Here is a 23,803-nt window from a genome sequence, read left to right as displayed (position 1 = left end):
TCCAGCTTGGTAGGTCACTATAAAATGACAACACTGTTTGTTGTGTTTTGTATAGTAGGAACATTAAATGCGATCCAGCAGATAAAATTGCAGTACACGAATTCTCTGGCAAGACCGTTCCTTGCAATATTGTTTAGCTAGTCACCATTTATAATTTATAATCTACTAGCTAGTCAAATACTAATGAATTATTGTATATTTCTGTGGAAAATAATGGAGTAAATAACTGAATTAGATCATATATGAGAAAGTCTCAAAACTATTCTTTGAAAATACAATTTTCTTTCCTCCATTTTAAAAGCACCTGTAATTATTGGGATATTAGCAAGTGCATAATTGACACATAAATGATGAATAACTACCCTATGATATCTGCAATAGTACATTATTTATAAAGTGATGAAAGTGAAATACCCTAAAGTTTGGCAAACAAATTACTAGTAATAATTTTCTGCAAGCAACGGGACAAATTAAGAAGGACAGTAGCATGGCAGAGAGAGGCTTTAGTGCAGTTGTTTTTGCATTTTAAGGGTGGGGTGGTGTGTTAGTAGTAATAGTACGTAACGGCACAGGCACTAGAACCGCTACTACACGCTGAGTCTGTGCAGATATATACACATGCATTGCATCATACTTTACACCTTACCTTACGCTACTAGCTTAAGGTCATGGACTGCCAGTATCCGTACCTGGGAAGTAAAGAACTTTCCTACTAAAGGGAGACATTTTGGCAGTTTTTCCTCACCTTTTTCCTCCTTCTTTATTTGCTAATTTGTCTTCAACCTTATAGACACTCAAGTAATTAAAGAGTCAAAGGGTGCCAAAATCGATCACTCTTTGTTTGTGGGTGGGGGGAGGAGAGGGTGTGCATAGTGCATTATGCATACATAATACTACTATGCTTTTTCTGTGACGTGACTACCTGCACAGTTCTAGTTGCAGCTTGGTTACCTCAAAATTGTGTGTGTGTTTTGTTAATAAAAAAATTGCATTAACTATCTAAATCACACTACATATAATGGTGTCTAATTAAGGATAAGAAAACCCTATCACAACTAAATTGAAAGAAGTAAAATGAGATCGATGTGCAATAAGTATTTAAACAAGCTTAAGGTCGAAAAGAATTGGACACACTTTACTTGCAAGAGTATTTGAAGATGTGATTTTACGCATAAAATTAAACACAATTTTATCATTTTGATTACGAATCAACTCACTACAAATTGAGCCTCCATGAATTCGTTTATGACTCTGATGTACAATGTTGAATCTTGTTGCAATTCAACTACGATGTCATGAACATGATTGTTAAAGCTTCTCTACCACATTTGATTGATGAAAAAAATACGAGCATGTTCTTGTCGTTCTAAAGAGACCATGCCATAACTCCAAAGAAGCATGTGTGTTAAACATGTTTTTAATCCTACGAAAATTTCAAATTCTATTTTTCTTTCATCACACAAAAAATCGCATTGTAACCAAAAAAAAAAAACATGTTTGTCCTTTTTGATTTTTTTTTTCTAGCATGTTTAGCAAATTATAAAAAGTGTTTCCTTATAGTTTAGGATTTTTTTTTTTTTTACAAAAGATGAGTTAATGAGTTTTTAAACTTTAGAAATTCAAGATTTTCTTTTTAAAAGAAAAAGAGTGTGCAAACGCAATGAACCAATGCATTTTTTTTTTTGAAGGACAATGAACCAATGCATCTCAACTATATTTACACCCTTGATCGCCACCAAAATTGCATCAATAGAGGTCTTGTGTTCCTTAGAATACAGATGAAAAATTCTGGCTTCAAAAGCTTGCTTATAATTACTTCTTCGGTCACATTTTAATTGTTTTTATAGCATTTTTTTCTTTCTTTTAAAATAATTGTTATTTTAGAATATTAATGAAAATTTATTATTTTTTTCCCACTAATATATTATTGTTTATTGAATTCCACTTAACCTAACTAATCATTTTCTTAAAAACCACACACAACCTTAAATCTACAATTAAAATGAAATGGATGGAGTATTATTTTGGGATGTGGGTGGAAGGCAACAATTATTACATATCTAATCTCATCCATAATTCAACAATAATGCAAACAGGTTCTGACATGAGATTTCGTAAAAAGAAATAAAAAATAAAATATATATATATATATATATATATATATATATATATATATATATATATATATGGGTTTTGCTACAATAGACCCACTCCTTTTTATGAAGGAGCATTTTAGCATGATGCACCTTTTCATTTGGACCAAAAAGTCCAATTTTTGCTTTTTGGAAAACTAAAACTCAAGGCTAAAGTCGTAATTCTGCTGTCATTATTCCCATTTGCATTCTCTTCTCTCCCTTCCGCCGATTTTCTCTTTCACCTGCAGCTTCTTTCATGTTTTAAAATTTGCGTTCTTCTTCCAATTTCTTCAAATCAACACACTGTGTGCTGAAAAAAGCATGGCTAAACCTCCAATTTCATCAATTGAAATGAACACTGTGTGTCTAAAAAATTGATTCATCTTCCAATTTGCTAATTTCTTTTTTTACCAAATGAAACAAATTGATATTCCAAAACAAATTGATTTGTTTTGTTTTTCTTTTCTTCCAACCAAATTGATATTCAATTTATTGTCTTCAACGATTCTTATTCCAACATGATGTTCTAACTTTCTTTCATGGTTATCGCATGATGCAGCTTGTTTTGTATCATGCTATAGAATTGTTTAAATGCCAAAGACAATTGAACCAAAACGATTTCGAACACGATTGTTGGTTTTGAGCACGATTATTGCATATGATTTTAATTTTTAAGGATTTGGAAGATTGAAGAAGAACACAGCAACCAAGAAAATGTAAACTGAGAGAGGAGAACAATGGCAACAAGAGAACGATGTGGGACCCAAAAAAGCTGAAAAAGTAATAAATTTTAAAATAAAATAAAATCATTTAAGCACCAATTACACTTTTGTCCTTCGGTTTTGTCTATTACAAAAAAATAAGAAATGGTTTTTTTGTCTAAAAGAAAAGGTGCATCATGCTAAAATAGACCTTCATCAAAATGAGTGGGTCTATTGTAGCAAACCCCTATATATATATATATATATATATATATATATATATATATATATATATATATATATATATATATATATATATATCAGACATTATATGAGTACGAAAGCTCAAGAAAAGGATTCATAATAACAGTACTTAAATATTTCATTGATGTCTGGATGAAGTTCTCTGTTAGTGGGATAGGCCAAAAATAACTACCCTATCCTAATAGACACTACAGTACTACTACCTCATAATCCAAGCCTAACCTTTTCCATTTCAATATTTTATACATGGAATTCAATTCGATTTCACTAAACGCAGATTTAATAAGAAGGGGAAAAATGAAAGCCCCTTAACTCTTGATTTTAAAGTGTTAATAAACACAACTATTTAAAATAGACTTGATCTCCAATAATATTGATTTTAGGCTCTTGACTTGATTAATCTGAAAGATACTTTTCATGATGCAGCATCTTAGTTAAATATGTCTTCTAAACAAATCGAAAAATCCTACTGCTCAAGCTGCTAAGCCATTACCACTTGTTGGCAAGCCCACTCAACAAGCAGCAGTTGCAATTGAAACTGCTAGAGTTGGTCTTTCCTACTAACTCTTACAAAGAAGAGGAAACCAAGTGCAATTATGAATCTAGTCACTTGATTAGTTTTATCAATTACACCCTTAAAAGTCCAATTATTGGATGGAAAGAAATACTAAGTTTTAATCCTAAGATCAGATTCATGAAATTGAAAGATGTCAAATTAGTGAAAAGGAGTGTATGAGGTACTAAAACGTAACCATATATGCTCCAATGTAAAAAACAACTAACTCAGCCAAAGGAAAAAAATACTACGATTTGTGGTATCAATACTAAGAAGTGTCGCCTGATAATAATAAAGGGATAAACTCAGAGAGAAAAACAGAAGCAAAAGAAAAAAAGAACCAAAAAGGGATGATACCAAGCCAATATAGCTTGGAGTGATTATTTTTCAATCCATAATAAAGCTCTTATAATGTTGATGCCAATAGCACAAAAATCTCTCCCAAAAAAGCTCACTACCTTAAGTACCTTAGTATTTGTAATCCTTGACATGGAGAGACTCAGAGGCACCTTCACCCAGGGTAGCATCACCTTTATAGGTTCCCAAAGTTGCATGTGAGTTAGCCCTGCACCTAGAGATGAATGCATCCTGAGCCTTCTTAATGTTTTCATCTTTCCCAGCCCATGCCTTGAGAGTACTCTGCTGAAGTGCTCTTCCAAAAGAGAAAGAAAGTGCCCATGGCTTCTTTCCCTTCAACTTGTTCATGGCATTGAGGTTGAGTGTTGCCTCCTCCTCACTCTGTCCACCAGATAAGAACACAACGGCAGGAACTGCAGCAGGAACGGTTCGCTGCAAAGCTTTAATGGTATACTCGGCTATAACTTCGGGGGAAACCTTTGGAGAATCTGAACCAGGGGTGACCATGTTAGGCTTCAAAAGGGTGCCTTCGAGCAGAACATGATGATCGTTTAAAGCTTTGTAGCATGCTGCCAGAACACGTTCAGTCACCTCGGCACACTTGTTGATGTCATGAGATCCATCCACGAGGATTTCGGGCTCGACTATAGGAACTAAGCCATTTTCTTGGCATATGACAGCGTAGCGAGCTAGACCATAAGCGTTCTCGTGGATAGCCAGCTCAGATGGCTCGTTGGGACCAATCTTGAGGACAGCACGCCACTTCGCGAATCGGGCACCAGCTTCATAGTACTTTTGGCAACGCTGACCGAGGCCGTCCAAACCTTGGGTGGTGGTTTCCCCATTGGTTCCAGCTAGCTCTACAGTGCCTTTGTCAACCTTAATGCCAGGAAGAACTCCTCCTTCCTTCAACAACTCTACGAAAGGTTTTCCTGCGATAAAAAACAAAGATTAGGAACTAATGAGGACCCAAAATTATGGCATGATTTAGGCCTTGTTTGGATATACAACTTAATTTAACACTTATAGCATAAGTATTCATATAAATGCTTGAATATAAGTTATTTCTATTATTAAAGATTAAACAAAGTAAAACTGTTCATTTAAACTATTAGGTGTTTTCGTAAGCTATTTTGGAGAGCTCATATGGATATATCACAAACTCATACCATAAACTCTCACAAATAGTCTCAATATTCTTACACCAGTGGATAAGTTCAAATATATCAAATCAAAGAGGCTCTTAAACATAAATTGTAAAACGAGGTAATTGTCATAATTAAGAAAATATATAAATACATAAGAACAGTGTAAGTATAATTATGCTCATTGATTCCTCATAAGGAGATACTTAACATGTACTGCAAAATGTATCTTACAGATATCCTAAATAAGGAGCATAAGTACCTGCAGCTGTCTTCTGGTAAAGGGTTTCCTCGAACAAAATCACACCACTGAGACACTCAAAAGCACCAGGGGTGGTGAAAAGGAGTTCACGGAGAGCACGCCTGTTTGTTTCGACATTCTCAACATTAATGCTGGCCAAACGCTTCCCAATTGTACCAGTTGATTCATCAGCAGCAAGGATACCCTTCCCTGGGCTGCCAATGTAAGCAGCATTTGCAATGAGTTCATCTGCAATACATCATCACATTAACTAGTAGATTACATATCTTTTCAATCCTGCCGTAATAGCAGTTTACCTCTATAATAAACTTATTTCAGTTTTAGATGAATAAACATAGGGGAAGGAAAACAAACAACTGACAGCATTTACCTTCTAAATCGGGGGAAAAAATGACAACTTGTTTCAACAATAGAACTAATTAAAAGTTGTTCTGTGCAGGAGGGGAAGACATATGAACTGAACTAACTTTTACTAATCCAGAGATATTGAATTGAATTACATAGATGTAAACTAATTATAGTTATCAATTCTGAATAGTGGCACTAGCATGTAACGGCCAACCAATCTAGAAAGTTCTATAGCATGATAGCACAGTGTGCGATGTCATACCTAAAGCAAAACATAGAAACAAACAAGTTTAAGCATCTAAGGCTTAAAGTAAACAAACATGGTTTTATTTTTTCTGAAGCATTTAGCTGCTGTTATTATGGCCACAACAGTAAAACGCTTAGCTAGAGTTCAAATGGTAGTCACCGGCTGCTCGGCTGTATCGCATATAGTGCACTGTTGACTACATAAATACCAATGTTTGTGCAAAATTATTGAGTTGAATTACTTTAACGTGTAACAATCTTTTTTATAATTTTAACCAAGTTTGTATAACATAAAAACTCAACAACCCATATCTTAAGAGTGCATCAAGATCTAAATCTTATTTAAAATAAACAAAATTGTTTATTTTTATTTAAAAAAAATTGCATTAATAATCCCAAATTAAAAGTATGGACCAACCAACTTAATGTCAGGAAAGGACAAAATCACCAGCATTGAGGTAGATCTAGATCACAAGTGCGAACAGAATTAAACGTATTCCATTACATAAAAACTCTTAAACAGTAGAAAAGGATTAACAAAATAGACATCCACAATAGAAAATATCAAATTTTGCTATCTTTAAGATCACAAGTATGAAGCATAGTAAAAGGGCTAACAAAATAACCATCGACATTAGAAAAAATAAAATTTTGATAACATGATCAGTTTACCCAGATGGAAAAACTAGTAGCCTAAAGAAGAAGCATAATTCTTCAACCATAATCGACCCCGACAAAGCGAAAACGAGAAAGTAGATAGGAAAAATCGATGACATAAATAATAATGAATGAAACAAGAGTGAACGAGAGAATACCTTGGTATTTGCTCTTGAAGGCAGACATGGTGAGTAGTGTATTGTATGTATAGAGAGCGAGATTGAGAGAAGAAAATGAAAAGTAGAGAGGGTTTTGTGTGTGTTATTGATGATCGATGACAAGAATAAAGGGTTTATATATCTATGAGCGTGATATAAGGTGGCGTGGACAAGGGGTAAGTGCGTTACCATATAGGTAATCTGGCGTGGTCCGCGTGGACAACAAAGGGGTTAAGTGGCGTGAGATTCATTTTTATGTACCGTACAAAATCAAATCGTTTGTATTCTGGTAGGGTCACGAAGGTTCTATGAGAGAAGATATGCATTGTTTGTCCTGAGAAAAATTGTCCGTTCACAAGAACCACGATGGCCTGGGCTTTAAAGATCTTATTTCTTTCAATGTGGTTATGCCGGGTAAACAGGGTTGAAAGTTAAAAAAAAAAAAAAATCTTACTAGTCATGTCTTGTGGCTCGTTTATTTAAAGCTCGTCATTTACCTAATGATTTTATAGGGTCAAGGCTTGGGAACAATCCGATCTACGTGTGGCGAAGCATATTTAATGCAAAGATGGTGGTGAAACAAGGGGCGAGATGGAGTATAGGAACAAGTGCAGCCCGTTGTTCCCGTGCACCGTGGCTAAAAGATGGGTTGTTTCTCACAACTGATAATTATATTTATGCACTGTTGTCACATGTGAATGTGAAGGATATTATTGATCATTCTACCAAGGTAGGAAATGCTCTTTTGATTTATAATCTCTTTGATCAAAATACAACCCAACTGATTTTGAATACACCTCTACAACCTCTGGTTAATGAAGACAAATTGATATGGAAGACTGAAAAGAATGGTAATTATTCGGTGTGTAGTGTCTGCATATTATGTGTAATAGAAATTGTTGATAATTCTCATTTGCATATACCGAGTCGTTGAAATTTAATTTGAAAACTTAAAGTTTCCCTTAAGATCAAAAATCTTGTTTGGAGTGTGTGTCGTGGTTGTTTCTCAACACACTCGCACCTAAGCAGTAGAGGAGTACATTGCCATGTGTTTTGTGTGGAAGGAACTTTGAAATAGCATTCATATTCTCTTGGAATGTCCTAATGATATGCAAGTTTGGCACGATGTGAATTTATGGGACAAATTTGATCGAGTTCTTCACCAAAACTACAATATGGATGTGATGATCTTTACCTTATTGCATCAGCTCAATCCGAGTTAAAGTGAACTCTTTGCCACAGTCTTATGGAGCATATGGAAAAGAAGAAATTTGAAACTTTGGCAACAAAAGCATAAAACAAGTATTCAAGTGGTTGAAAGGGCAACACGTCTTCTTGGTGACTGGAGATCGGCTCAAATGATTCGGGGAGGTTGTGTTGTGCCTTCATACATACACCAATTAGGGTCAAGCCATCATGATACAATTTGATGGGAAAAGCTAGCAATCGGGTGTTATAAATGAAACATAGATGCCTCGTTTTCTTCTTCAGTGAACATAGTAGGAATTAGGATGTGTATTCACAATGATTGAAGGGATTTTGTTCTTGCAAAAAATGCATGGTTTTCTCCTCTATGTGATGTTGAAATAGGGGAAGTAGTTGGTTTGCATACGCCTTTGGAATGGACATCAGACCTTCAATTTGATAATTTTGATTTTGTTTTGGACTCTAAGAAGGTTGTAGATTCCTTTAGTACATGTGTAGATGATAATAGAGAATTTGGTTGTATTATTTCTGCTTGTAAATAGTTGTTCTAGAATAGTTTCCAAAACTCTCATGTGGAGTTTAATAGAAGGTAGACTAATAAAGTCGCTCATGAATTAGCACGGGTACCCCCGTCCCCATGTAATGTCAACTCACATATTTACGATGATGTACCATCGTGTATTTGGTCTATTTTAGTTAATGAAATGCATCAAATTGTTTGAGATTAATCCCTATTTAGTTTTGAAAGAAAAAAAAAATATTCACGAACACCTCATCCATCCAATTCCAACCTACATTATTTCTCTTTTGGTTTCTCCTCTCGCCTTGTTTTGTAATTTGGAGGGTAGAAATGTGGGATGTATCTGAGGCGTAAATTGATGGATGATAGGGCAACCGGAAAGCTGATTGGACATGTCACGTGAATATTTTAATTGATGTGGCGGCCATGACATTGAATAAAAATTCTATAGGAAGAAATCCTTGCACATCTGCTCATAAGCAAGAATTCACGAAATCAGCCCTTTATTTGTTACTTTCAACAAGTTACCTTCAACGAGCACCATACCCAAAAAAAAGTAGTATCAAACATAATAGAAAGAAAGAGAAGATATGATATGATAGGGGGAAGAGGGGATGTCCATTTCTGACAATCAGACCATATGCAGTATTTCTTTGGGCTCTCGCTGTATTCAACACCTATTGTAGGAAGGGGCAGTGGGGGTTCAACCCACTCATCAAGCAGCAGTTGCAACCTAGACTGCTAGAGCTGGTCACCTTTTACAAAGAAGAGAAAGCAGATATGATTATGAATCTAGTCACTTGATTAGTTTTATCAAATTACTACTTAAAAGTCTAATTATTGGATGGAAAGAAAAACTATAATCTTAAGATCAGGTTCATGAAATTGTAAGATACCAAATCGGTGATAAGGTGTGTAGGTACTAAAACTAACCATATATGCTGATATCTGTAAAACAACTAGATTATTCAAAGGAATTCACTCAGTATCAGGTCATGAATAAACAAGAGTTACTCACATTAACTCTTTCTTTTCTAAATTCTTCTAAAAGCGGTCATGTGCAGCTCACATTATGATGCTTCAGTAGCGTGTCATCTTTTAAAAAATAAACCCTAAAAATCTTTTTCCGCTACAGAATTGCATGCGCTAGCAGTGGTAGCGAAATGGTCATAACATATCAGATTTTATAGCCATTTTCCCAAATCTCTCTTCGCAGTAACTGGACTTGGAAGTTTCAAGTATCTCTGCCATCAAATTCTCTAATTTAATAATAACACGTTAATTTTTTTCTAAATTTATTAGCTTTAACTAAGAATAGCTCTATGCATATGCAGCTGACAAAATGTTTTCGGATCCAATTTGCATTGAAACAAGAAATGTCACTTAACAATAATAAAGAGCACAAAATTCAATCAGAGAGAAAAACAAAAGCCAAAAAAAATGTGGAAAAGGACTGATGATGTCTATGGCAATAGTGCAAAAGCCTCTCTAAATGAACATCACAATTTTTAGTATTTGTAATCCTTAACATGGAGAGACTCAGAGGCACCATCACCAAGGGTAGAATCACCTTTATAAGTTCCCAAAGTTGCTTGTGAGTTAGCCCTGCACCTAGAAATGAATGCTTCCTGAGCCTTCTTAATGTTTTCATCTTTCCCAGCCCATGCCTTGAGAGTACTCTGCTGAAGTGCTCTTCCAAAAGAGAAAGAAAGTGCCCACGGCTTCTTTCCCTTCAATTTGTTCATGGCATTGAGGTTGAGTGTTGCCTCCTCCTCACTCTGTCCACCAGACAAGAACACAACAGCAGGAACTGCAGCCGGAACGGTTCGCTGCAAGGCCTTAACGGTATATTCGGCTATAACTTCAGGGGCAACCTTTTGAGAATCTGAACCGGGGGTTACCATGTTGGGCTTCAAAAGAGTTCCTTCGAGTAGAACATGATGATCACTTAGAGCTTTGTAGCACGCAGCCAGAACACGTTCAGTCACCTCAGCACACTTGTTGATGTCATGAGATCCGTCCACTAGGATTTCGGGCTCCACTATAGGAACTAGGCCATTCTCTTGGCATATGACAGCATAGCGAGCTAGACCATAGGCGTTCTCGTGGATAGACAGCTCAGATGGCTCGTTGGGACCAATCTTGAGGACAGCACGCCACTTAGCAAATCGGGCACCAGCTTCATAGTACTTCTGGCAACGCTGACCAAGCCCATCCAAACCTTGGGTGGTGGTTTCCCCATTGGTTCCAGCAAGCTCTACAGTGCCCTTGTCAACCTTAATGCCAGGAAGAACTCCTCCTTCCTTCAACAACTCTACGAAAGGTTTTCCTGCAATTAATTACATTTAAAAAAATAAAGTTTAGGAGCCGATGAAGACTGAAAAAATATGGCATGATTAAAGTTATAACAAAATATAAATTAAAGTCAAATTGTTTTCATATAAGTTATAAGTTGTTTTCATTTTTTATCCTTTAGAGCTTCTGGAAATAAGCTCGGCAACCAATGGCGACTGAAAATAAAGTAAATTTGTTTTTATATAAGTTATACGCTGTTTTGAAAAGGTATCCAAACTATTTTCATATATGTTATAAGTTGTTTTCATTAGTTATTAGAACTTCTGGAAATAAGTTCAGCAACTAATGGCAACTTAAAATAAAGTAAATTTGTTTTATATAAGTTATATGTTGATTTTAAAAGCTATCATAGAGAGACTATGGATATGTCATAAGCTTATATCATAAACTCTCTTAACAGTCTCACAAATACTTACGTGACTAGATAAGCTCAAAGAAGTCAATCCAAGAACATTAGACATAAACTGAAAAACAAGGGAATAGTTATATCTAAGAACATATGTCAATACATAAGAAAAGTTTAAGTAAGATTTTGCTCATTGATTCCTAGTAAGGAAATACTTAACATGTACTGCAAAAACATCATAAATAAGGAGCATAAGTACCTGCAGCTGTCTTTTGGTATAGAGTTTCCTCATATAAAATCACACCACTGAGGCAGTCAAAAGCACCAGGGGTGGTGAATAGGAGTTCACGGAGAGCACGCCTGTTTGTTTCGACATTCTCAACATTAATGCTGGCCAAACGCTTCCCAATTGTACCAGTTGATTCATCAGCGGCAAGGATACCCTTCCCTGGGCTGCCAATGTAAGCAGCATTGGCAATGAGTTCATCTGCAATACATCAGCACATTAACTAGTAGATTACATATCTTTTCAATCCTGCCGTAATAGCAGTTTGTTAATCTCTAATAATTTTATTTCAATCCAGATCAAAAGTCATGATAGGCATCACAAAACCAACACAAGATTAAAATCTTACATAATACAAATAAGTGTTCTTATTTTGTCATATTTGCAGGCATAATCCCAACCTACAGGTATGGTATCAGCTCAACTATGAAGCACGGACACTCCTCAGATTATATCATTTTCTCAAATTATTATGTGTTTCGGTGTGTCCGTGTCCGTGTCTTCGTAGGCTCAATATCATGAAAACAAGAGCACAAGCATTCCGGTAGATCAAGCATAGATTAAGCAATTTATTTTAGGGCACACAATTAATAAAAAAGTATCAAAATCTTAAGATCACAAAGTCTGAAGCATAATAAAAGGGTTATAATAAAATAACCATTCGCATTAAAAGGGATCAAATTTTGATACAGCATAATTGTTCAACCAAAATCGACGAAAACGAGAAAGATAGAGGCAAAAATCCATGACAATTCGAGAAAGTCTGACAAGATTAAGAGACAATAATAGCATCGGACATTATTAACAATGAAAAGCAAGAGTAAATGAGAGAATACCTTGGTATTTGCTCTTGAAGAAAGACATTGTGGGTAGTGTGAGTGAGTATAGAGAAGAAAAGTCGAGAGGGTTTGTGTTATTGTTATTCGATGAGAAGAATGAAGGGTTTAAGGGTATTTATAAGAGTGATATATGGTGGCGTGTACAAGGGGTAGGTGCGTTACCATGTATGTATTATCTCTTTTTTATCTTGGCTTGATTTGTATTTATGTTGGCGTGGACAAGGGGTAAGTGCAATTCAGCATTTTTTTTTTTTTTTACTACAATATTTTATTTACTGTATTTTCGTTAATAAATAAAATGCTTAATTTCAAAGTATTTTTGTAACAAAAGCTCTTTGAGATTTATCAATTATCTCTGGTAGAATTATTTTCAGACACTTAGCCATAACTTTTGTAACAATTTTATAAATGACACTAGTACAGAGACATCGGTATAAAATCATCTGTTGAAGTGGACTAGTTCTTCAACAGCACCTGGTCAATTGATGCTTTACCTGATTCTTATATCACTGATTATCACAGGATTAGTAGTTCCCTTCATTTTTGTATGCTAAAATATGTTGCTAAAACTGCTAATGTTGTTGTTGCAACTGTTTTAGCTGCTTATTTATTCCTTCATGATGCTTTCACGATTATGTTTCTCGCTAGAAATATCATTTCCCAATGATAAATTGTGACTCTTCCAGAAGCTAAGACGATTATCCATCTTCTTCAAAATCATTTGAAAAGTGTCACGAGTAACACAGTGATGTCAGAAAGGCACTCCAATATACTTCCCTAAACGGTCGGTCCTCCTAAAGCCAAAGGACTTGCTGATTTAAGAACGAACATTTCAGTTAACATTCTTTGAGAAGAAAATTCTAGTATTGTCAAGACTAATATTCTGTTCCGAACTCTTGCATAAGCATAACATATCCAAACAAGAACAGGTAACATCCACTTGTGTTGTGTTATCTTTATCAAAGAGAATAATACCATAGTAAATGCCGCCAGATGAGATAAAGGAGGCCCTCTCTAGTTTACAACTACAATCATGAACAACTTAACAATCATGTGAGATAATCGCTCGAGGCACAAAATGAAAAGAAGAGGAGAAATTGGATCATATTAACGGATACCTCTAGTTGGATGGAAATCTTCAAGCGCTTCATTATTCCAGAGCAGCACGCACATTTTAGATGAAGAAATACAATTCCAGATAAGATAAATGAAATCAGAGGGAAAGTCAATCTCTTCAAGAGTCCCTTTAATAAAGCACTAATTCAAACATTCATAAGTTTTCTTTAGTTCAATTTTAATAGGCATCCACATTGTTCTACCTGATTTCATTTTCACAGAATGAATCATTTCCTAAGCGATGATAGTACTTCAGGTTTACTTTAAGTGTTTCGTAAAGACCTTATTAGGAAACACAATGAAATGAATAGAAATGATTCTTATTGATGAAATGAGAGCTTACAACATGTTTATATAGTAAAATCTGGGCACATTCTAACCTACCATGCACTAGCTTTATGTAAGTAAAACCCTAGGGCACAGTTACTTGCGCAGCAAGTAACAGCTCTCTAAGTGATATTATCATCAGATATATCACTATGTAATATCCCCCCACAAGTTGGAGGCTGATAAATGTTGATCAGACCCAACTTGGATAGAAGAACATTAAAAGTCTTGGGAAGCAATGCCTTGGTAAAGAAATCTGCAACTTGGTCTTGAGAAGAAATAGGAAGCAGTTTAAGGATCCCAGCTTGTAACTTTTCTCTTATCAAGTGACAATCAATCTCCAAGTGTTTGGTGCGTTCATGAAATACAGGATTGGAAGCAATGTGAATAGCACTCTGATTGTCACAATAGAGGACAGGTAACTTGGAGCATGAAATGTGTAAATCTCTGAGAAGATATAGGATCCACTGCAGCTCACAAGTTGCTGAAGCTAAAGCCCTATATTCAGCCTCTGAGGAAGATCTGGACACTGTGATTTGTTTCTTAGTTCTCCATGAAATCATGGAGCTGCCCAAGAAGAAGCATTGACCAGAAATGGACCTTCTTGTATCAAGGCAACCAGCCCAGTCTGCATCAGTAAACCCTTGCAAAGTGAGAGAAGATTTTCTGGGAAAGAACAAACCCTTGCCTGGACAACCTTTAAGATATTTCAATACTCTTAAGGCTGCATGATGATGAGTTTGTGTAGGTTTAGATAGGAATTGACTCAGTTGCTGGGTGATGAAGGTAATGTCAGGCCTTGTGGTATTAAGGTAAAGAAGCCTCCCTACAAGTCTCCTATATGCAGCAATATCATCAAAAGGAGGACTTGAATCATGATAAAGTTTGATGGAGGGGTCAGAAGGAGTAGAAACTGGTTTGGAACTGACAGTGCCTGAATCATTGAGCAAATCCAAACAATACTTCCTTTGACATAATGAAATACCCAGTTTTGAATGAGCAACCTCAATCCCTAAAAAATATTTCAGCTTCCCTAAGTCTTTGATTTTGAATAAAGAATCCAAAACTGACTTGATATGATCAAATTCACTAAGAGAGTTTCCTGCAAGAATAATATCATCAACATAAACCAGAAGGATGGTGAATGATGATGAAGATTTCTTGACAAACAAGGAATGATCAGAAGCTGCTTGGGAGTAGTCTTGAGCTAAAAGTGTAGAGGTTAATCTTTCATACCACTTTCTGCTGGCCTGTTTCAGACCATACAATGACTTTTGTAACTTGCACACTTGATTTTGCTTGTCAGTTTTAATACCAGGAGGAATCTGCATGTAAACATCTTCCTGAAGCTCTCCATGAAGAAAAGCATTGTTAACATCAAGTTGATGCACATGCCAACTATGAATAGAAGACAAAGCAATCACAAGTCTGACAGTGGTGAGCTTGGCAACTGGAGAATATGTATCAAAATAATCTAAGCCTTCAACTTGATTATATCCTTTGGCAACCAATCTTGCCTTATATCTCTCAATAGTGCCATCAGCATGGTATTTAACTTTGTAAATCCATCTGCATCCAATTGGTTTGACATTGGGTGGTAAATCCACAAGCTTCCAAGTGCCAGTTTTCTCAAGAGCCTGAAGTTCAACTTGCATAGCATGCTTCCAACAATCATATTTACTTGCTTCAGCATATGTGGTAGGCTCAGGATGAGAATGCAAAGACATAACAAAGGAAGAATGATTAGTAGAGAGTTTATGATGTGAAAGATAATGAGAAAGAGGATATGTAGATGCATGAACATTATTGCAGATGTAATCATTAAGGTAAGAAGGTGTAGTGGTGTTTCTGGTGGAATGTCTATGAATGACAGGTGGTGCAATATCTGTAACAATGGGAGGTTGTGAGGAAGGGATGGAAGGGACAAGAGGAGAGACAATATCATCAATGATAGGAGGTTGAGTAGTTGAAGGAGTATGTTCAATAATATCTGAAGGTGGAGAATGAGAGAAATACTCCCAATCAGGAGAAGTAGATGATGAAGAATGAGGATAGGGTAAATAATTTTCATGAAAACTGACATGTCTAGACACAAAAAGCTCTCTTGATTGAAGATCATAGAGAACAAAACCCTTATATCCAGACTTGTATCCCAAGAAAAGAGACTTCCTGGCTCTAGGTTGGAGTTTGGTTCTGTGAGAATGCAAGGTTGAAGCATAACACAAGCAACCAAAAACTTTGAAAAGGGCAATGTCAGGAAGTTTATTGTAAAGAAGAAAATAGGGAGATTGGTTTTGAAGTAAAGGTGTAGGTACTCTATTTATGAGAAAGACAGCATGAAGAATGGCATAAGACCAATATGAAGGAGGAAGTTTTGACTGATAAAGCAAAGCTCTACCAACATTCAGTATGTGTTGGTGCTTTCTTTCAACTCTCCCATTTTGTTGGGGAGTTTCAACACAAGACATTTGGTGAACTATACCATGTGAAGCATAAAAGGAAGGTAACATGAATTCAGGGCCATTATCAGTTCTTAGGAACTTAGGTGTAGTGTGAAAATGATTTTGAATCATGGTAATGAAATTCTTAACATGGGATGACACTTCAGCTTTGGTTTTTAGAAGTATGACCCAGAGAAATCTGCTGTGATCATCTAAGATAGTAAGAAAATATCTATGACCATGAACTGAAGTAATTGAGAGAGGACCCCAAATGTCTAAATGGAGAAGTTCAAAATTAGCATCAGCATAAGAAGAACTAGAAGTAAAAGGCAAATGTTTGTGCTTGGCAAAGTGACAAAGATCACAAGCATCTTTATTATTATTAAGAGTAATAGCAGGATACAAATTTGACATTACATGAAGTCTCTGATGAGACAAATGACCAAGTCTAAAATGCCAAAGGGCATGATTAGGTACATGATGAGTAGCTTTATTACAAGGAGGATTTAAAACTGCATTACAAGAAGATTGAGACAAATTAAGAGACTCAAAATTAGAAGTTTTGCATGATGGATAAAATTTGTATAGTCCATCTATCTGCTCAGCCAAACCAATCATCTTCAAAGATTGTTGGTCCTGTATAAGACATTTTTCAAGGGAAAAGTGAAAGAAACATGTTAAAGATTCACAACATTTAGCAACAGATATAAGATTGAGAGTGAAATGGGGTGAATAAAGAACATGACTCAAATGAAACTTTGAATTGAAAGATATGTTACCAGCAAAATGAGCTAACACAGAGTTACCATTGGGTAAAGAGACATAAACAGGTTTGATTCTATAGAATGAACTAAAAAATGCAATGTCACAACAAATATGTTCATTAGCACCAGAATCAACAAGCCAAAATGAAGGTTTGCTTGTTAAAGAAGAAACAGAAGCAGATATACCTGCTGAAGGATCAGGAGTGGAAATGCTGGCAGATGCAATGTGGTTTGATGTGGCTGGAGGAGAAGAAGATGCTGAAACAACCAAATTTGATTGTTGTAACATGGATACAAGTTGAGCTAATTGTTCTTGAGAAAAACTAGCAGAAGAAGAGCTTGCAGATGCACCCAAACCAGAAGAAGACATTGCACCAGTTTCAGAGTCTTCTTGAGAAACAGCATTCACTCTTGGTGAAGATTTGTTGTTGACATTAGGGTAACCATGTTTCAGATAGCAAAAATCCACAGTATGATTTGTACGATTACAGAAAGTACAAAGTCTAGAAGGTTTATTGGATGGAAAACCTTTACCACGTCCTTGAGGCTTTCTATTGGAGTTGTCAACAGCATTGATTTGTATTGAAGTGTCTTCAGTTACACTCAAAGAAGTAAGAGCAGCATGATTACTCTCTTCCTGAACAACTAAAGAGTAGACTTTGTTCAATGAAGGAAGAGGATCAAGGAGAAGAATTTGAGTTCTCACAATGGAGAAATGATCATTCAACCCTGTAAGAAACTGCATGATCTGGTCCTCATTTCTGTGAACCTTAGCAACTCTAGATGCAGCACAACGACAAGGATGAATACATGAACAATTAGGAATAGGTCTATGTGAAGACAATTCTTCCCACAACGTCTTCATTTCAGTAAAATAATCCAAAACAGATTTTGATCCTTGTTTCAAGTTGTTGATATTAGAGCGCAAATTTGCAATGCGAATACGATCAATTTTAGAGAACCTTTCCTTTAGATCAAGCCAAACCTCAATTGCAGAATTGCAAAAAACGATAGTTTGAGCAATTGATTCAGAAACAGAGTTGATAAGCCATGATTGCACCAAATGATTGCACCGTTCCCATGCTGCACGATTCAAATCATCTTCGTCAGGCATAGGGATGGATCCATTGATGAATCCAAGCTTGTTCTTTGTGCCCAAAGAACGTTCAACAGTGCGACTCCAAGCAATATAGTTAGAACCATTGAGTTTTGGAGTAATAGCAAGAGAATTAGGACCTTCACTAGGATGAACAAAGTACACTGATTCAGTATCAGGTGAATTGTTCCGTGGCGCCATGGATGAAGCTCAAAATTCAGAAGAACAGAGTAGAACAAGATCTGAAATTGATGTTGAAGAAATTCAACAAAAATCAAATGTGATTGAAGAAATTCAATCAAGCCGAGAAAAACGAGATCAAGAAAGAAGAATCAAGGTGTGAAATCAAGAATATTCACACACAAACAACGAGAAATTGATCTAAGAAAGAAGATCAATGAAGAACAGAGCACAGCGGAAAAACGGTTACAAAACCGTTATGGATCGTAACAAACTCTTTCTCTTGTGAAAGAGCTCTTGATACCATATTAGGAAACACAATGAAATGAATAGAAATGATTCTTATTGATGAAATGAGAGCTTACAACATGTTTATATAGTAAAATCTGGGCACATTCTAACCTACCATGTGTTATACCCTAATTTTGGACCTAAAAATACTAATCAATTTCTTCTTTTCTTACATTACAAGTCATTTGAACTATCTCTGATCAATTGCATCTTTCTCTGCATTTTATTTCAATGTCATTTGCAAAATTTACATGTAAGGGTATTTTAGTCATTTCCCATGTCAATTTCCTCTCAGTCTTTCAAAATTTTGTTTGAGTCTTTTCAAATAGGTTGAATAAGTCTTTGTTTCATTCTATGTCAAAATCCATTCCAAAATTTGCATTTAAAGTCATTTCGAGTCAATTTTGCCCCTAGGGGCATTTTAGTCTTTTCATGCGTTAAAACCCTGTTTAAATTCTAAAATTTGTCTCTGAGTCTTTTAATTTGTTTGAATAAGCTCTTGCTTTAATCCCTTGTTAAAAAATCATTTTAAAATTGCATTTGAGTCGTTTTTAGTCGTTTTAGTCCCTAGGGGCGTTTTGGTCATTTCACATAAAAACTCTTGTCTGTTTCGTTGTTTTTAATCGTCTCGCTTTACGTTAATTTTCAATTTACTTTTTTCAATTCAATTTTAGTTTTAGTTTCCATTTTGATCCTTGTACTTTTGTTATTTGCATTTTAATATTTTTTTTTAATTTGTTAGAATCCAAGTGCCACGTGTCCAAGTGCTATTGGTCCATAAGAGTTTGTTACAAGTCCAAGTACACATGGCATTGTCTCATTGGTCCAAGCATTCCCACATCACCTATATAAGTCAAACCCATAGTCAAAATTTCATAACCATTAATTATTTTTACACCTCCACAAAAATCACAAAGCTTTTTCTCTCAATTTTTTCCCTCCCATTTTCTCACTCCTAACTAACTTTCTCATCCCTAACAACCTTCTCTCTCAACTCTAACAACTTTCCACCACCACCAAAACCACCTCTAACCATCTCTAACCACCACAAAACCACCACAACAACCTCCTTAACCACCATCACTACTCCATTTTCATTGCCTCCAATCAATTCACAACCTCCACCATCAACCTCGAATACTAACACTAATCCACCAATTTTCTAGATCGATTCGGATCAAACAACTCCCGGACCTCGATTCTCAAGGGTTTTGCTTACTTTTTCCCTTCCCAAGAAAAAATAAGATATCACCAGTTTAAAAGGTTCAAACGTAATCAATGTTTGACACCCGAAAACCAAGATAAAACAGCTGGCGACTTCACTGGGGATATTCGAGAGTTACGCCTAGTCTTTATTTCCACGCTTGCGCTTGTATTTTTACTTGCTTCTTTTACTTGCTTTCCTATGTGAATAAATGTTTAATTTCTTGCAAACGTGTGGGGTGAGAATATCAAAAGTCCTGCACCCGGGCTGAGTGAACTTAGGATTTAGGAGGGATATAATCGACAATTCATTCCGGGGGTTGCCTCGTGTTTTGGATTATGCGATCAATCCCACATAGCTGAGGCATTTTGGAGGTGATGTTGTCGGCGCGGGTTGTCGCGTTTAGGCACTTTGCTTCTAATTGTTCTATGACGCTATGGACCGTAGATAACCAAACCCATCCATGGCCATTTTCTAGGACGTAGTGCGGAGGCTAAACCGAGTGTCGTCTCGGGTTTTAGTCGTCACGCGATACTACACTCAAGTTAGACCTTCCACGTATAATCATGGAGCGAGAGTTGTCTCGTGACACCATGAGATACGTCGGAGAGGTTGCAGCTTGGGAACCTTTTTAGAACCCGGTTACTATTTCCTAAAGCCCTAGTTTCACCGGACGCCGTGTCCACCCATGACTCCTCGACTTTGAACTTCAACCCACCATGTTTTCACCGAACTTGAACATAATCATGCATTCATGCATACATGCATAAACTTTTTCCCATGCATTTATCAGAGGACTTAGACAAGTCATCTTTTGAACATAACGGATGTGAACACCAAGTGATACTATCTCAACTAAACTTCTAGTTTTACTCAAGATCTTCAAATAAAACCGTGTTTCTCCGTGATGTTCACAACCACTTTGACAAAGTCCTCTGACAAAAAGAGTCTTTTCGCATTTGCATATCATGCATCATATGCATCATTCATCGGTCACAAATGGCTTCTCGTGCTCATTGCCTCCTGGTTTTGTCCGCCGCAGTCTGAAAAGTGGCTCGTGCTCGTAAAGTTTACCAACCAGATAGAGTTCATCAAACAAGATTGTACAAGAGAAGGAACATGGCTAACCTTGAGGAAGAGAATGCCAGCCCCTCGGGCCAGCCCATTAAAGAGTCTAATCTGGATGAGGTTCTGAGGCTTATCAAAAAGAGTGACTATAAAATTGTTGACCAGCTGCTGCAAACTCCGTCAAAGATATCCATCTTGTCTCTGCTCATGAGCTCAGAAGCTCACAGGAAAGTGTTGATGAAAGTACTTGAGCAAGCTTATGTTGACCACGAAGTCTCTGTGGATCAGTTTGATGGGATAGTGAGTAATATTACTGCCTGCAACAACCTAGGGTTTGGAGATGATGAGCTCCCCGAAGCTGGGAAACGCCACAACTTGGCTCTACATATCTCAGTACATTGTGGATCTGACCTGATATCCAACGTATTGGTAGACACTGGATCGTCTCTGAATGTAATGCCTGAATCCACACTAAGGCAATTGAGCCATCATGGAATTTCTCTGAGGGGTAGCAGTTACCTGGTTAAAGCTTTTGATGGATCCCGCAAGGATGTTCTCGGGGAAGTGGACTTGCCAATTACTGTTGGTCCCGAAACATTCCAAATAACTTTCCAAGTCATGGATATCAATGCCTCTTACAGTTGTCTCCTCGGAAGACCATGGATCCATGACGCTGGAGCAGTAACTTCCACTTTGCATCAGAAGCTCAAGTTCATGAGGAATGGTAAGGTTGTCACTGTATATGGTGAGGAGGCATTTCTGGTTAGCCAAATATCATCGTTCTCTTGTGTTGAAGCAGGGTCCGCTGAAGGGACGTCGTTTCAAGGATTGACTGTTGAGGGTGCAGAGCCCCGGAGGGCTGGTGCTAGCATGGCCTCACTGAAAGATGCCCAGAAGGCTGTCCAGGCAGGGCAAGCTGCTGGCTGGGGCAAGGTGATTCAGATCTTAGAAAACAAGCGTAAAGAGGGCCTTGGATTCTCCCCGACATCTGCTGTTTCAAAGGGAACCTTTTACAGTGCTGGGTTCATCAATGCTGTTACTGAAGATGCTGCTGAAGGTGATCACGTGCCTGCATTTGTTATACCAGGAGGCACCGTGAGAAATTGGGAAGCCATTGATGTTCCTTTAGTCATGCATGCTTCCATGTAATGTGTTTTTGTTGCTCATGTTTTCTTGTTTTCAAAATAATAATCCTCTCGCTCTGCCCAAGGCGAAAGTGATACCTTTGTAAGGGCGTGTTTGTTTCGGCATTGCCGTTTTCAATAAAAGTTGTCGTTTTTCTCACGACTCTTTGTTTTTTTTACTTTTTAGTGCCTTTTTCTTGGAAAAAATGGTAATGCCAGAAAAAACCAAAACATCTGTATTTTTCTTATTAATTTCAAAAATCTGCATAAAAAACATTTTTCTAAAATCATCCCGATCACATTATGCAGATTGAACCATAATAAACCCGTTGAACACAGTGACCCTATGGTTCCTCCAAATTTTGAATTCCCTGTATATGAAGCTGAAGATGAGGATGATGATTATGAAGAGATACCGTATGAGATCACTCGACTGCTTGAGCAAGAAAGAAGAGCCATTCAGCCTCACCAGGAAGAGATTGAGCTTATCAACCTGGGTACTGAAGAAAACAAGCGAGAGATCAAGATTGGTGCTGCACTTGAGCCAGAGGTGAAAAAGAAGATTATTCAGCTCCTTCATGATTATCCAGATGTCTTTGCATGGTCCTATGAAGATATGCCGGGTCTAGATCCCAAGATTGTGGAACATCGGATACCGACAAGACCTGAATGTCCTCCTGTCAAACAGAAATTGAGAAGGTCTCGTCCAGACATGGCTCTTAAGATCAAGGCTGAAGTGCAGAAGCAAATTGATGCGGGTTTCCTTATGACAGCTGAATATCCTGAGTGGATTGCCAACATCGTGCCAGTACCAAAGAAAGATGGGAAAGTTCGAATGTGTGTTGATTACAGAGATCTGAATAAAGCCAGTCCAAAAGATAACTTTCCATTGTCTCATATTGATGTGCTTGTTGACAGTACTGCTCAATCCAAAGTATTCTCTTTCATGGATGGTTTCTCTGGTTATAATCAGATACGAATGTCTCCTGAATATAGAGAAAAGACGTCCTTCATCACTCCGTGGGGAACGTTCTGTTATAAAGTTATGCCATTTGGCCTGATAAATGCTGGTGCTACCTATCAAAGGGGTATGACAACTCTGTTTCATGATATGATTCACAAAGAGATTGAAGTGTATGTTGATGATATGATTGTGAAATCAAGTGATGAAGAGCAGCATGTAGTGTATTTGAAAAAGATGTTTGAAAGACTGAGAAAGTACAAGCTGCGGTTGAATCCTAACAAGTGCACATTTGGTGTAAGATCTGGAAAGTTACTAGGCTTCATTGTCAGCCAAAGAGGCATTGAAGTTGATCCTGACAAAGTCCGAGCCATCAGAGAAATGCCGGCCCCTCAAACTGAGAAGCAAGTCAGAGGTTTCCTCGGACGTCTGAATTACATTTCAAGATTCATATCTCACATGACTACTACTTGCGGTCCAATTTTCAAATTGCTCAGAAAGAATCAGCCTGTTGTATGGAATGATGAATGTCAGGAAGCTTTTGATAGCATCAAAGAATACCTGTTAGAGCCACCTATCCTTGTCCCACCAGTGGAAGGAAGGCCTTTGATTATGTATCTGTCAGTGTTAGACGATTCAGTGGGTTGTGTTCTCGGTCAACAAGATGAGACTGGTAAGAAAGAGCATGCTATCTACTATCTGAGCAAGAAGTTCACCGACTGCGAGACTCGGTATACGATGCTTGAAAAGACTTGTTGTGCTTTAGCCTGGGCTGCCAAACGCCTGCGTCATTATATGGTGAACCATACAACTTGGTTGTTATCTCGAATGGATCCAATCAAGTACATCT

At 36.9% G+C, this 23,803-nt stretch overlaps 2 protein-coding genes across 2 annotated transcripts; both read right to left on the bottom strand.

Annotated features, from left to right (window-relative positions):
* Positions 1-3,791: 3,791 nt before the first annotated feature.
* Positions 3,792-6,940, bottom strand: LOC146910689 (fructose-bisphosphate aldolase 6, cytosolic). Its single transcript, XM_085726410.1, has 3 exons — positions 6,830-6,940; positions 5,421-5,648; positions 3,792-4,945 (listed from the first exon to the last, which is right to left on the bottom strand). Exons 1-3 carry the CDS (start codon positions 6,855-6,857, stop codon positions 4,125-4,127), a joined length of 1,077 nt encoding a protein of 358 aa, XP_085582536.1. The 5' UTR covers positions 6,858-6,940; the 3' UTR covers positions 3,792-4,124.
* A 2,944-nt stretch (positions 6,941-9,884) lies between these two features.
* On the bottom strand, positions 9,885-12,533 carry LOC146910688 (fructose-bisphosphate aldolase 6, cytosolic-like). Its single transcript, XM_085726411.1, has 3 exons — positions 12,379-12,533; positions 11,516-11,743; positions 9,885-10,884 (listed from the first exon to the last, which is right to left on the bottom strand). Exons 1-3 carry the CDS (start codon positions 12,404-12,406, stop codon positions 10,064-10,066), a joined length of 1,077 nt encoding a protein of 358 aa, XP_085582537.1. The 5' UTR covers positions 12,407-12,533; the 3' UTR covers positions 9,885-10,063.
* Positions 12,534-23,803: the final 11,270 nt, after the last annotated feature.

This window comes from Medicago sativa, chromosome 7, assembly GCF_051527215.1.
Source record: "Medicago sativa cultivar Bolivia chromosome 7, Bolivia_mono, whole genome shotgun sequence".
Lineage (NCBI taxonomy): Eukaryota > Viridiplantae > Streptophyta > Magnoliopsida > Fabales > Fabaceae > Medicago > Medicago sativa.
Note: the sequence above shows the minus strand (reverse complement) of the source record. Positions and strands in the feature narration are given on the sequence as shown.

Coding starts and splice junctions, on each gene's coding strand:
- LOC146910688 (XM_085726411.1), bottom strand. CDS start 12,406: ATGTCTTTCTTCAAGAGCAAATACCAAG. Junction 11,744..12,378: donor CTTCAAGAGCAAATACCAAG/GTATTCTCTCAT, acceptor GATGTATTGCAG/ATGAACTCATTGCCAATGCT. Junction 10,885..11,515: donor ATACCAAAAGACAGCTGCAG/GTACTTATGCTC, acceptor AATTAATTGCAG/GAAAACCTTTCGTAGAGTTG.
- LOC146910689 (XM_085726410.1), bottom strand. CDS start 6,857: ATGTCTGCCTTCAAGAGCAAATACCAAG. Junction 5,649..6,829: donor CTTCAAGAGCAAATACCAAG/GTATTCTCTCGT, acceptor GATGTATTGCAG/ATGAACTCATTGCAAATGCT. Junction 4,946..5,420: donor TTACCAGAAGACAGCTGCAG/GTACTTATGCTC, acceptor TTTTTATCGCAG/GAAAACCTTTCGTAGAGTTG.